The following is a 15,011-nucleotide window of genomic DNA, read 5'->3' on the forward strand; positions in this document are numbered from 1 at the left end:
TGTTCTGTTCCCCGCTCTGTCTCTGGTGAATTCTCTCACCCTCCCATGCGTCTGACCTGTACCCCAGTTCTTGTATGTATGAATAAATAAATCTTTAAAAAAAAATCCCAAACTGGGCCTCCCCAGTGGCGCAGCGGTTGAGCGCTGGCTTGCGAAGCTACCCGCAGCCTCTGCAGCGCCGGTTCGATCCCCGGCTGCTCCCTGGCCACCGGAGGAGGGTCCCACATGGCGCACAGACCTCTCCTGCCGCCCGCTGCTCCCCTCAGCAGTGTACTTCGGTCCTTCTGCCTGCTCTGCTCCCCGCTCTGGCTCTGGTGAATTCTCTCACCCTCCTGCCCTTCTGACTGTACCCAGTGCTTGTATAAACAAACAAACAAACAAACAAATAAATAATCTTAAAAAAAAAAAATCCCAAGCTGATACAAAGAACAGAGTGGTGATTTGGGGGGGGGAGGGGTGTGAAAAGGGGTAAAGGTGGTTAAAAGGTACAAACTTAGAGTTGTAAAATATATAAATCATGGAGATGTAATGCATAGCACAGCGACTACAATTAATAATACCAGTATTGTATATCTGTAAGTGCTAAAAGAATAAATTTTAAAAGCTTTTATCATAAAAAAAATAATGATGCTGGTAATGGATATTAACTAGACTTAATGTGGTGATCATTTCACAATATCAAATCATTATACACCTGAATCTATTATATGTCAAATATCTCTATTAAAACAAACTACTTTTTAAAATATTTATTTATTTATGCATATGAGAACAGGGGTACAGGCCAGAGGCATGGGGTGGGGGTGAGAGGATTCACCAGAGACAGAGTGAGGAGGAGTAGAGGCTGATGTGCTGAAATACACAGCTAAGGGAAGCAGCGGGCAAGACAGGAGAGGTCAGCTGCCCCATGTGGGAATCTCCCTGGCTGGCTGGGATCTAACCTGTGCTGCAGAGGCCGTGAACAGCCCCACTGTGCAGCACTCAACTGCCTGCGCCACCTGGGAGGCCCTAAACCTTAAATGCTTTAAGAGATTGTTACTAAATAAAATTATTAAAAACTAAATAAAGAACATATTCTTATTATCAGGACAATGATAATAAAACTTTGATTATCTCACCATATGATATCACCTTAAACTTCTAAGCACAGTGAGATTAACAAGCCAGAGAATTTACAAAAGCAGTGACTCATGAAAGAAATTGGGGGACTACTGAGTAAAGGGGTTAACCAGTAAGAGAAATTTTTGGATCCAATAATAACAAAAGTATTTTGTTGTTTCTCTTCTCTCCCAAAACCATTATGAAACTGGGTATCATTCTGTAACTTTTTGAGAGTGGGAGAGAAATAGAAGGTGGTAGAAGAAATTGAGAGCATAAGAATAATGTCCTCAAGAATAATGTCCTCGGATGATTAAAGAATACTTCCTACTAAAAAAGTAATATGAGGGCCTCCCTGGTGGCGCAAGGTGTGAAGCACTGCACTATGAAGCCATCCCCGGCCTGCCAGGGAGCAACCCACATGGCACAGGAGGCCTCTACTGGCTCTCCCCCTGCTCCCCTCGGCAGCGTATTTCAGTCACTCTGCCTGTTCTGTTTCCCCATTCTGTCTCTGGTGAATCCTGTCATCCCCTGCATCTCTGGCCTGTACCCCAGCTCTTGCATGCATAAATAAATCAATCTTTAAAATTAAATAAATAAAAAGTAATATGAGGGCACTACTACCAAATCTCCTGCCCTCAGCTTACAATCAAATTGCATTCATTGTTTTCGTTTGTTCGTTTTTGCATGTAAGGACTGGGGTGTAGGCCAGAGGTAGGGGGTTGGGGGGCCTCCCTGGTGGCTCAGCGGGTTGAGCGCAGCGCTGTGAAGCTGTGCACAGCCTCTGCAGAATGGGTTCGATTCTGGACGGCCCAGCGAGAATCCCACATGGCGCGAGAATCCCACAAGGCGCAGCAGACCTCTCCTGTCGCACTCGCTGCTCCCCTCAGCAGTTTATGTCTGTTGTCTGCCTGTTCTGCTCTCTGCTCTGTCTCTGTTGAATCCTCTCACCCTCCCGCACCTCTGGCCTGTACTCTAGCTCTTGTATAAAAATCAATAAATCTTTTAAAAAAAAAGAATATTATAAAAAAAGAATACACAGCTAAGGGGAAGAGCTCTCCTGTGTAAAGGAGAGGTGTGCTGTGCCATATATGGGTTAGCTCTTATAGACAAACTCAGTGCACAGTAGCAGTGACAGTGCTAAGACTTAAACCCCTAGGCCACCAGGGAGACCCAAAATTGCATTTACTTTATAAAAAAAAATGAGGTAGGGCCTCCCTGGTGGCTCAGCAGTTGAGCGCTGGGTTGCAAAGCTGCCCGCAGCCTCTGCAATGCCAGTTCGCTCCCCGGCTACCGGGTGAGGGTCCCACATGGTGCGCAGAACTCTCCTGCCACCTGCTGCTCCCCTCAGCAGTGTACTTCATCAGTCTGCCTGCTCTGCTCTCCACTCTGACCCTGGTGAATTCTCTCACCCTCCCCGGCTTCTGACTGTACCCAGTGCTTGTATAAATAAATAAATAAATCTTTTTAAAAAATGAGGTTACTTCAAAATAAAAAAATTTAAATGTATTTCCAGTTTTTTAAATACGTATTTCGGGCCTTCCTGGTGGCAGAAGGGTTAAAGTCTCAATGCTATCAAGATTATCAAGCTCTTGCCAGCCACTGCCTCACGAGTAAGTTCCCTGGCCAGGGAGTTAAGTTATCACGTGGCGCAGCAAACCTCTCTTGCCTTGCCCAGGGCTCCTCTCAACAGTATATTTCAGTCACTCTGCCTGTTCTGTTCTGTCTCTGGTGAATCCTGTCACACCCTCCCTGCATCTCTGGCCTGTACCCCAGTTCTTGTATGCATAAATAAATCTTAAAAAAAAAAAACAGGCCTCCCTGGTGGCGCAAGGGGTTAAGCACAGCACTATGAAGCAATCCGCAGCCTCTGCAGCATGAGTTCGATCCCTGGCCACCCAGGGAGCAACCCACATGGCGAAGCAGACCTCTCTTGACTCGCCCGCTGCTCCCCTCAGCAGTGTATTTCAGTCAATCTATCTGTTCTGCTCCCTGCTCTGTCTCTGGTGAATCCTCTCATGCCCCACATCTCTGGCCTGTACCCCAGCTCTTGTATGCATAAATAAATAAATCTTTAAAAAAATTTAAAAAATACAATAAATTTCCCAAAATATTCCCATCTAATTTTTGATATTTTATTTACTTTTATAGACAGCCTAGAATATAAAAATGTCACAATACTAGCAGTGCAAACCAAGCTCAATCACCTAAAGATTTTGATCATAGGGCCTCCCCGGTGGCACAGCGGTTGAGTGCTGGGCTGCGAAGCTGCCCGCAGCCTGTGCAGCACCGGTTCAATCCCTGGCCGCCGGCGAGGGTCCCACATGGCGCGCAGACCTCTCCTGCAGCACTCGCTGCTCCCCTCAGCAGTGTATTACGTCAGTCTACCTATTCTGCTCCCAGCTCTAGTGAATTCTCTCACCCTCCCATGCTTCTGACTGTACCCAGTGCTTGTCTGAATAAATAAATCTTTAAAAAAAATTTTTTTGATCATAATCAACCATATGATACCTAAACATATTCAACATTAGCAGAAAACCAGACACCATCTTTCCTAAATACCCTAAGGTTTTTTGTTGCTGTTCTACTACCTACTTAGTAGTTGATTTGAAATGTTAATACCATACCACAAAGGTACAACAGCTTTTGTAACCAAGAAATGTTTCTTACCTCTCCCAAATTTTAAAGAAAAAAAGAGGAGGCAGAAAGAGACAGTAAATCAATTACATCATTAAACCAAGTCAACATCAGACACAAACCTCTATGAAGAACATTTTAAATAAATAAATCATAATTATAGGAAATAATTTGCTTGAAGAGATTTTTCCCTTCCAGATAGCAGAGATTACTCATATATCTTTTTTTAAAAATCCCTCATTTATCTCAAATAGTTTTATCTGGAGAACATATATTTAAAAAATATATTTACCAATCTGGATATATCAGATCATCCAAGCATCTGAACCAAAAATAAATTATTTAAGAACACTGGCATTTTCAAAATTCTTTTCTCTCAGAACTCTTACAAGTCAGTCATGTACTAAAATGGATTCCCAGAAAGTAAAAATTTAGAACCATAAATAACCAAGTCTCCAAAAAATAAAGTAAATACGAGTACACTGGAAGAAAAAGGAATTCTCCTGCACTGCTGGTGGGAGTGCAAACTGGTCCAGCCACTATGGAGAGCTGTGTGGAGACTCCTCAACCTGCTAAAGATGGAGCTTCCATATGATCCAGCAATTCCACTACTAGGTATTTACCCAAAGGACACAGAAACATTAATTCAAAAGGGCACCTACACCCCTGTGTTTATAGTGCACTATTTATAATAGATAAGCTATAGAAGCAACCCAAATGCCCCAAAATAGATGACTGAATCAAGAAGATGTGGTACATATACACAATGGAATATTGCTCGGCAATCAAAAAAGATAAACTTGGGCCTCCCAGGTGGCGCAGCGGTTGAGCGCTGGGCTGTGAAGCTGCCCGCAGCCTCCGCGGCACCGGTTCGATCCCCGGCTGCTCCCTGGCCACCAGAGGAGGGTCCCACATGGCGCGCAGACCTCTCCTGCCGCCCGCTGCTCCCCTCAGCAGTGTACTTCGATCCTTCTGCCTGCTCTGCTCCCCGCTCTGGCTCTGGTGAATTCTCTCACCCTCCCGCGCTTCTGACTGTACCCAGTGCTTGTATAAATAAATAAATAAAAATAAATCTTTAAAAAAAAAAAAGATAAACTCATGTCATTTGCAGCAACATGGATGGAGCGGGAAGGAATCATGCTCAGTGAAATAAGCCAGAAAGAAAAAGAAAAATACCGGATGATCTCACTCATTGCAGGAATTTAGAAAACCTAAATACGGGACCAGAAAAAAGACTAATTATAATAAAGTAAAAATCAAAATCAACAAGCAACTATAAACCAGATACACACTACGGGGGCAGGGGGAGAAGGGAGTAGGTTCAAAACAAGGGGGGGTGGGAATTGTATGGGGATTATAACCAAGATGAAAATGCATACACTATGCAAAAATGAAAAATGATGTAAAAAAAATATAAAATTAAAAAAACAAGCTATTAGCATTAGCAGCAAAAAAAAAAAAAAAGAGTCCACTGGCCATTTGGTTTGTATTTTTCAAAATAGCTACTGAGAAGCTACATGTGCCAAACACTTAAATGCATTTATGACCTCATTTAATTTTAATAAGCTTACCAATCTGATATTAAACAAATCCAGGAAAAAAATAATTTCAGAAATCAGGTCACCAGTTACAGAGGTAATAGATAATGTGGAAGAGCCAAAATAAGGAGTCTCCAGAACCAATGACTTAAAATGATCTGTCTCCTGGTATTCACTCTTTGTATAATCCCTTCCCCTTGAGTTTGGGTTGGATTCAGTGACTAGTATAATGTAAGCTAAGATTATCCATCCTCCCCCACCAAAAAAGAGCAGCTTTTGTTTGGGCTGGCAAGTTTTCTCTCATTCTAATGATGAAAGGCCCAACTAACAAAAAACTGAAGATCACCAGTCCACAACCAGCAAGGAACTAAGTACTCACCCTTCATTCAATAACGCCTATGGAACTGATTCTTGTCAACAACCTCATGAAGTATTTCCAGTAATTCCCACGTCAAATCTTTAGACAAGAATATAGTCCTAGGGCCTCCCCGGTGGCGCAGTGGTTGAGCGCTGGGTTGCGAAGCTGCCCACGGCCTCTGCGGCGCTGGTTCGATCCCCGGCTGCTCCCCAGCCACCGCAGGAGGGTCCCACATGGCGCGCAGACCTCTCCTGCTGCCCGCTGCTCCCCTCAGCAGTGTACTTCGGTCCTTCTGCCTGCTCTGCTCCCTGCTCTGGCTCTGGTGAATTCTCTCACCCTTCTGTGCTTCTGACTGTACCCAGTGCATGTATAAACAAACCATCAAACAAATAAAAAAAAAAAAAAGCCTCTATAAAAAAAAAATAATTAAAAAAAAAACTTTAAAAAAAAAAAAGAATATAGTCCTAGACAACATGTGGATCACAGCATTTTAGAGACCCTAAATCAGAGGTACCCAGATCTCTGTCCCTCACAAATTGAGTTAATTTAGGTTTGATGCTTTAACATCTAAATTACAGGGTAATCTGTTACACAGCCAGAGATTAATAATTCATTCTCTGCTTATAATATTTTCACATAAGTGAAAAACAAGTGAATCTTGTTCCTTAGACCTTGTTTTGAGAACCCTATTCCCCAAAATGGCTAACTATGAGAGAGAATTTTCATAGTTTACTTTTTCAATTTCTAAGAACTGTACATTATTTTCCTGAATACATCCGTATGTGTTAAAATAAAGAATCCCCCCCCCCCAAAAAAAAAAAACTGAGTAAAACTTCATGAATCCTTTACCTCTGTATTTACTGAGTGGCCTGGCATACCCCTAGCCCAAGACCACTCTACTCTTTAAACACATCCTGAATTAACAGAAACCTACAAAAGAGACAAATCTCTCCTCTGCAGTTTAAACTGAGGTCTCTGGGCCTCCCCGGTAGTGCAAGGGTTAAATCTCAGCACTATGAAGCTATCAGCAGCCACTGCAGCAAGAGTTGGACTCCCAGCCAGGGAGATAACCCACATGGCGCAGCAGACCTCTCCAGTCTCAACTGCTGCTCCCCTCAGCAGTGTATTTCAGTGGATCTGCCTGTTCTGCTCCCCACTAAGTCTCTGGTGAATTCTCTTTCCTCCTCCCCACACCTCTGGCCTATACCCCAGCTCTTGTATGCATAAATAAATAAAATAAATCTTTAAAAAATAATAAAATAACTGAGATCTCCTCCAAAAGGAAGGAAAAAAAACCTCTTCCCATCTCTCTTTGAAAGCACAGTTAAGTGTGCAGTAGTTTCCAGTGGCTGCTGTTAAGAAATTAGTACAAATTTGGTGGTTTAAAACAACACAGATTTTTACCTTTCAGTTCTGAAGGTCAAAAGACCAAAACCAGTTTTGCTGGGCTAAAATGAAGGTGTTATCAGTATATCTGCCATCTGTATATCTTGCAAGCCTTGTGGACTCTTCCTCCATCATCAAAGACAACAGAATACCATTGTCTCTCCTCTTGGACAAGTAATTCAACTATGTTCTTTTTTTTATTTCTCAACAGCTACAAATATTTTGATAATAATGAAATCAATGGTTTGGTGAAATCAGTAGAGTACAAAAAAATGTGCATTAGGTAAAATTTTTTTTTTTTTTTGGTAAAATATTTTAGATTTGCCCCTCCCCTTTACACGAACAAGGTATAAGAATCTAGCAAAATCTATAGCCCACATCCTAGAATTTACATCCAAGGCTTGATACCTTAAATGGTTCTATAGCCAATCGCTGAGTCAGAGTATTCTATTCAACTGATGCCAACTACAATAACAAAAGTCTAGAATATTGAATTCTGCCTTGAATGAACTTTTCATCAAAATGCTGTCAGTATACCTAAAAGGACAAAGAGCTGGCATTTATACAACTACAAAGGTTATATGAACTGTTTTGTGTTGGCTTAATATGTAATTCATACTATTTTAAGTCTGCATTTGTGTTAAAATTTATTCTAAAAATGATTTCATTAAAATCTGGTTAGTGAAGTTGTGGGTAAACAACTAACTTAGAGCCACTTAACCAAACCAATTTAGGTCAGCAATCAATAAATAAAAAGACAAAGTTGTATGTGTAGCTTGTACAAAATGCAAATAGTAAAGTTAAAAACTACATGAGTTTAGAAGGATTACTGAGGACTGAGATAAGTCAAAATCTCAAAAGTAACCATTTAAGAGAGAACTTTTTTTTTTAAGATTTATTTATTTATTTATTTATTTATACAAGCACTGAGTACAGTCAGAAGCGCGGGAGGGTGAGAGAATTCACCAGAGCCAGAGTGGGAAACAGAACAGGCAGTCTGATGAAACACACTGCTGAGGGGAGCAGTGGGCACTGCAGGAGAGGTCTGCGCGCCGTAAGAGAGAACTTTTCAATAAGCAGAGCCCTGAGAAAAGGGATGGATTATCTCCTGCAGTTCAGGCAAGACACTAGCCCAAGTGCAGGAGAATATGAAGATAGAGAAATGAGTAAGGACTAAATTAAGAAAGAAAGGAACTTGAACATTACCTTCCAAAAATGTGAACTTAAAATTCCTATACTCATTACTACATACCAACACTATTCTTTTAATTTAGTGTCCCAAATCAGTTAAACTGTAATCTACCAAATCTTCCTTTCTTCAGAGCTTGTTAGGAAAGTCAACTCTTAAGTGAAACCATTCCTCATCAAAGAATACGTCTCTATAGCCAATACCAAACAACCAGTCCTACTACATTCAAAAAATGTTGACACTTCTGCTTCTTTAACCAAGTTCCTCAAAATAAAGAGCTAGGTATAGGACTACACATGCAATAGATATTATAGTGTAGGAGTAAAATATAAACACACTGTCATTTACAGTCCCTGTTGATCTTTTTCTGGCCAGTTGTTGTTTTCCCCATGGAGCTTACATTTTATTTGGGAGAGACAAAGAGTGACTATATGAGTTTAAATGGTCGTAAATTCTATAGGATAGGAGGAAGCAAGTTAAGGTGGATAGAAGATCTGGAGGTAGGGCAGAAGTTGTTTTATGCAATGGAGGAGCTCATTAATAGTGGTAGGCGGCACAATGAGAGGCACCCCCTAACCCCCAAACCTGCAGGCTTTAAATGGGTCCTGCCAATCCACTGCATAAAGACAAACATACTTAGTGTATAAGAGCTCAGTAGAAAAGAACTTTACTAGAATTAGTGTGCAGTAGAAGAGGAAGAATGTAGTTAAAATAGTTTCCAATGAAACATCCAAAGTTGCTTATCTTCTGTTGGGTATATGCCCAGCCAAACAGGGTTGACTCAAAGCAGGGCCACTGAGGCCTGAAAGCCTGCCACAAGTCTAAGGAACCTTCTGGTAGGGATCCGTAAGAAAGGGGCAGAAGGGGCCAGCCAAGTCTGGAAGGAAAGGAACAAAGTAAAAGTACAAGTCAAGATAAAGGCTGCAGGGGTTTTTTTTGTTTGTTTTTTTTTATTTTAAGATTTGTTTATTTTTTTACAAGAACTGGGGTACAGGTCAGAGGCATGGGAGGGTGAGAGGATTCACCAGACAGAGCGGGGAGCAGAACAGGCAGATGGAGTGAAATACACTGCTGAGGGGAGCAGCAGGCGAGACAGGAGAGGTCTGCCACACCATGTGGGAATCTCCCTGGCCAGAGGGAATCAAACCTGTGCTGCAGAGGCTGTGGGACAGCTTCGAAGTGCTGGGCTCAATCCGCTGCACCACCCAGGAGGCCCCTAGCCAGTTTTTGCAACTCTCCCAAGTCCCTGTACCTGAACTTATTCCCTTTTAGCCTTTGCTCCTTCCTTAAAATGTAAAGATACAACCCACCTCACAAGACTTTTATATGTTAAAGTACTGTATAAACTGTGGATCATGATTCAAACGACGGTTACTTCTATGTAATTACGTAACTTCTATATAGTTACGTAACCTCTATATAATTCCTCAAGTAAAGATACATACTACATATGATCACCCTTATCACCTCCTACTACATTTATGTCTTCTAGAAATTCTATCAATTTACCACTATTTTATTCACCTTCAATTACATCATTCTCCAATATGTTGTCTTAAATATCTTTTTTCTTACGTTTATTCTATACCCTCTCTCAAGTAACCTCTTCATTCATCTTCCAGATTTCAAATATGCATTTCTTTTCGCACATTATATCCTAAATCTAGAAGATTGCCCACAACTGTGCAACAAGTTCATTGTTCGTTTTCATCTTTTTTAAAGAGTTGAGTTTTCATCTTCTCTACAAAATCTTTACTAAAGAGAAATCAAACAAGACCTAAATTTAAATTCATTTACAAAAATCACAACTTACAACTTAGCTTGAAATATTATATCATAAATTCAATTTGACTCTAATTACTTGCTTCTGAAAAAACCTGTTTAGATTGTTATATAAATCATCTTTATATATAAATATATAAATTTATATAAATATAAATCATCTTTAGAAAGTGGTTCCTTGAACTTTTTCATCTTCTTCCAAAGGTATCAAATACATTTTCGTTTTCACAGTATCTGATATACATCTTGAATGTATATAAACTGCAAAGAATTTGTGTTGTTTTTCCTCTCCTTATTTTTTTACAACAGTGCATATGTACTCAAGTGTATCAATAGTCTTTTAAAAATGTAAACAGGGGCCTCCCTGGTTGCGAAAGGTTTTAAGTCTCAGCACTATGAAGCTATAGCAGCCACTGCAGTTGGACTTTGATCCCCGGCCAGGGAGATAACCCACATGGCGCAGCAGACCTCTCCGGTCTCGCTGGCTGCTCCCCTCAGCAGTGTATTTCAGTAGATCTGCCTGTTCTGCTCCCCACTCTGTCTCTGGTGAGTTCTCTTGCTCACCTGCACCTCTGGCCTACACCCCAGCTCTTGTATGCATAAATAAATAAATCTTTTTTAAAAACTTAAAAGTAGAAATTACATATGACCTGGCAATCCCACCCTTGAGCATTTCAGCCACGGAATATGACACCATCAACCACAACAACAAAAAGGTAAACAAAGCCAGAAATTTGAAACATTTTTAAAACATCACTAGTTTTAGCTCTTAGAGCTCACTTCAAACTCCTTACATTAAAAGAATCCAAAAAAGGGCACCTCTGACAACCAACTATATGAACACCACAGCAGTGCTTAAAGAACACTAAAAAAATTCCTTTGCTTGGGTTATATCATTTCTTTCTCACAATAATTCCACAACAGTAAGTATTACTCATTCTATTAACAGAGAGCAAAACCTGTCCAAGACCCTAAAGTGAAATAACTGAGTTAAAGCCCAAACTTCTAATACTAACTACAACTCTCTTCCTGAATAGCTGAATTAAAAAGGAAGACCAGCAAGTTCTCAAAGCAGCATTTGCTTTCATCACTGGCATTAAGTATACATGGTCTATTTTTAAGGTCATCAGCAGAATCTTAATATAAATATATATGCCAACTCTCTTCTTCTATCAGAAAACTTTAAAATATTTACACTGTTAGAGGCTATCCTCAAGTATAACAAGTTAGATTTTCTACTGGAAACATGAAAGCATCTGCCATTGATTACAGCTATCAACTACCATTTATAATTTTCAAGTAATGAATTACCAAGTATTCACTTGGTATCCTTTACTTACCGAGATAATGTCGTTTTCCCAGAACCAGGCAAGCCTCTTAATAAAATAAGTAACTTCTGCAATTTATTTTTTTCCTCTTGAAATGGTTGGTTCATAAACCTGTCTGGTCTATTATGCTTGTCCATAGAAGGGTCTTTCCAGCATCCTTCACCGGTTTCATAGAAACCATTACCAACACAGCCACTTTGAACACTATAGCCATTTCTACTCTCACTACAGTCAGTATATTCTTTGTTTTGATCAAAAGTCAAACAATTCCAGTTAACATTACAGCTATTAACATAATATCCATTTTGTATAAGAGAGCCATTGTGAGGATGAAAAGTATTTGATGGTGGATTTGGTGGAGTACTGACTCTTTGAACACTGAAATGATAGTCAAAACTGGGATCAGGAGAGCCTTGGGGTTCTGAAAAAGAATGCACTGGTGGCCATTCAGGCCTGAAAGAAGTAAACGAAATGTCACCAAATGTAGGTTTTACTTGTTCATTACAAAGATATTTGTCTGGTTCATTCCCTACATACTGTTGATAATCACAGTGTGACTGAAGAGCATTACTAAGGTCTCTTTTCTTCTCTTCTTCAGACTTTGAGAGGTCGTTATTATAGTCCTGATAATATGGAATAAATTCATCCTTAGAGGGTTCAGATTCCTTACAAACACCTTCTGTATCATCTTTTTCATTTTCAAGCTCTTCAATTTCTTTGTAAAACTGAAATAATTCATCGTCAATCTCTGATTTCTTTAAGTTAAATTTCTGTTTCTTTTCTTGTCTTCCTTTGCCATCAACACCATTGACAGTGTCTGCTTGATTCCTCTTTTCATTACAATTTTTCTTCTCAGGGGGTTTGTAAATGGGTCCTATAAATGCTTTACTTGTGCTGTATATCTCATCATCCTTGGATACCAGTGTAGGATTTGTACGCTTTAAAACTTGTGAATCAGTGGATCCAATAACACCTGGCCTATTACCAGGCTTCTCATTGTGAACAGGTTTGAGCAAGTTTGTAGTTTTGGTTTTATCCTGTTGAGTATAACTATGTCTTCCAGTTTTCTCTTGGATTTTGTGAAAATTAGCATTACCATGATGGGGAAAAACATAAGCCTTGTCAGTTGACTTAAATTTTTTATAACATGGTTCACTTGTTATTTCTTCCCCGCGTCCCAAGGATTTAGCTTTAATTTCACCATAAGGCATCTGGTAGCAAACAAATCATATAATTAATAACTAATGTCTAACAAACCTAAATAAAACTTTAACAGAAACTAGAAAAAGACATTTAAATTTTAAGGCTCATCTTGTTCATCATTAATTCTGCCCTGGACACAGCAATTAACAGTAACATTTCCCCAAAATATAAAATTTATAAAATTCTAGTTTCATAACCTCTTAGGATTTAAGTATTGGTATAACACAATGATTTATGGGTGGGATTTAATTAAAGGTAAGTATCTCATCTTCACTCTAAATGATGTAATTCTTAGTTTAGAGAACTTAAAAGTATTTAAGTTTGGAAAGTTAAATCAATAATATATATTTTGGGCCTCCCTGGTGGCGCAAGGGGTTAAGACTCAACCTATGAAGCTATTTGCAGCCGCTGTTGCAGGAGTTCAATCTTTGGCCAGGGAGCTACCCACATGGTGCGGCAGACCTCTCCTAACTCACCCACTGCTCCCCTCAGCAGTGTATTTCACTCAATCTGCCTGTTCTGTTCCCTACTCTGTCTCTGGTGAATCTTCTCACCTCCAGGCTATACCCCTGTACACACACACATATATACACACATACACACACACAGATGAGATACATATACTCGACTGTGTACTAACGAAAGCAAATCTGCGCACAAAATTGACACATCAAAACTGACTGTGACAAATGGCATCATAAACGTCCTCCTGTTTAAAATCACTATGTCTTTACGAGTAAATGGATACAGTTCCCAAACCTCTGACAATTCCATCTCCTTAACAATCAAGCTAACTAAAATCCTAGACTTTATGGGCCCTATTGCTGTAAGTAGTGCAAAAGTGGTGTCCAAATGGGTAAAGTGCGTTGATTTAAAAGAAAAAAGATAACTTCAGTTACACTGGGAACACCACAAACATGGTATATTATGGTTAGAAAAGAAATCTGGCCACTTCCAAAATCAAAGCGCTCATCTTTTTCTGAGAACCGGTCTATATCGAGAAAAATTCTGCTTGCCTTGAAATTTCTTAGGGACCCTTATGAGTACAACTCAAAAGCCTGTTTTATTCAATACTTCATTCTGCTCGTTCTATGATGTTCCCCTCTAGAACACGAAAAAAGGAAAGGGCAAAGAGATCAACTACAGAGAACACAGGCAGACAGCAGAGTCTAAAGGAATATACAATCGTAAAAGATCGCCGTCCTCCCGGACACGGCTGCCATGCTCAGCGAGCTCCCGCCCTCATTTCCTTACTGGAAATGTCAGAAAAGTCCCAGGCAGAGCTGGCCAGAGTGCGTTGACAAAGCGTGGCCTACACACAATATGAGCCCCATCGCCTCTCGCCCTCCCAAGAGGGGAGACCGTGGAAAAGTGCGTCACCCAGTTTCTTTGTCCCAGCGAAGGCATTTTCAGTTCTTCCTAGGATTCTGGAGGTCTCCGAGGCTGAAAGGTTCACTCCGGGTACCAACGTTTAAAGCTAACCTAAAGCGCGCGGCCGCCCACCCACAAGCACGCAAATCGATTAGGAAGAAAGCGAAAGACATCATCACCAACCCGATCCTCCCTTAAAATATGTTGTTTACTCACCTTACTCTACAGCTCTGCATTGACCTTTGCCTCCAAATGAATCCTACGTTAGAAAGACGCGAACCTCCGAGAAACTGAAAGAAACGTCCCTCGAGGCAGAGACACCGGACCTCGACAAATCGGGTCCTTAAGACCAAGCAGCAAGCCTCAAGTCCGTACGCAAGATGGCGGCCATCTCACGGTTGCTCTGGCTAGAGTTAGGGGTCCTTGCCAAGGCATTGTGGGAATTGAAGTCCGGCGTTCATACTGGGCCTGGGAACTTCGTAGTACGGAGACTTGATATCCCAGAATCCTTTGCGTGTTGTACGCACTAACTCGACAGCAACGTAGACCGGAACTAGTTTCTAGAACTGGGGCGGGGAAGTTAGTGCAAATTACCAATTTTGGCTGAAAAAGGCAGAGACCTACCCTGGGTTTCACCCCTAATGGAAAGAAAATGTGAGTGCCCTGGCACGCTGGAAAGAAACATAAGCTGTTCTCGGTGTATACTCTTCAGGTTTTTTAGGAGATAATTAGGCTTTTCAAAAGGAACTCAACATTTGATATTACTAGTAGAGGTTCCGATATTTCTACAAAAAAAAAAAAAAACCTAAAATTGTTATGCACATGTTTTTCTATTAGAGGCGATCACTGCAGCTGAGTTTTGGTAACAGATAAAATATGAGAGAAGCATGTAGTGTCATGTCTGTGTTTTGGAAGATGAGACCAATTACTGATCTTCCCTATTTAAAAGAAGTATATATCTATATATATGTGTGTATGTGTGAAAAGGGCTTAGAACAGCCCCTGGAGGAAGTAAGCACTGTGTGTTTGTAATAGTAACCACTAACGGAACAACTAGCAATCTTCAGCTCAAGGTCCCTTCTCTTCTCTAGCCACTTCCCCCATTCTGTGGACCTGCTCTC

General features: G+C 40.6%; 1 protein-coding gene across 3 annotated transcripts in view; it reads right to left on the bottom strand.

The window, feature by feature from the left end:
• The window catches only part of LOC119258826 (NEDD4-binding protein 2-like 2), a 79,749-nt gene extending 65,382 nt beyond the window's left edge, over positions 1–14,367 (bottom strand). For 2 of the 3 annotated variants that reach the window (XM_037527145.2, XM_037527144.2), the window contains exons 1-2: positions 14,107–14,366; positions 11,329–12,527 (exon numbers count right to left, since the gene is read on the bottom strand). In XM_037527145.2, the coding sequence (XP_037383042.1) occupies positions 11,329–12,527 (1,199 nt within the window). In that variant the 5' untranslated portion in view covers positions 14,107–14,366. Of the gene's footprint in view, positions 1–11,328; positions 12,528–14,106 lie in introns of all 3 variants that reach the window. The other variant, XM_054701884.1, reaches the window with a different exon arrangement.
• Between the last annotated feature and the right edge of the window lie 644 nt (positions 14,368–15,011).

Source organism: Talpa occidentalis, unplaced genomic scaffold (genome assembly GCF_014898055.3).
Source record: "Talpa occidentalis isolate TD23 unplaced genomic scaffold, MPIMG_talOcc4v2.1 talOcc4.5, whole genome shotgun sequence".
NCBI classification, from domain to species: Eukaryota; Metazoa; Chordata; class Mammalia; order Eulipotyphla; family Talpidae; genus Talpa; species Talpa occidentalis.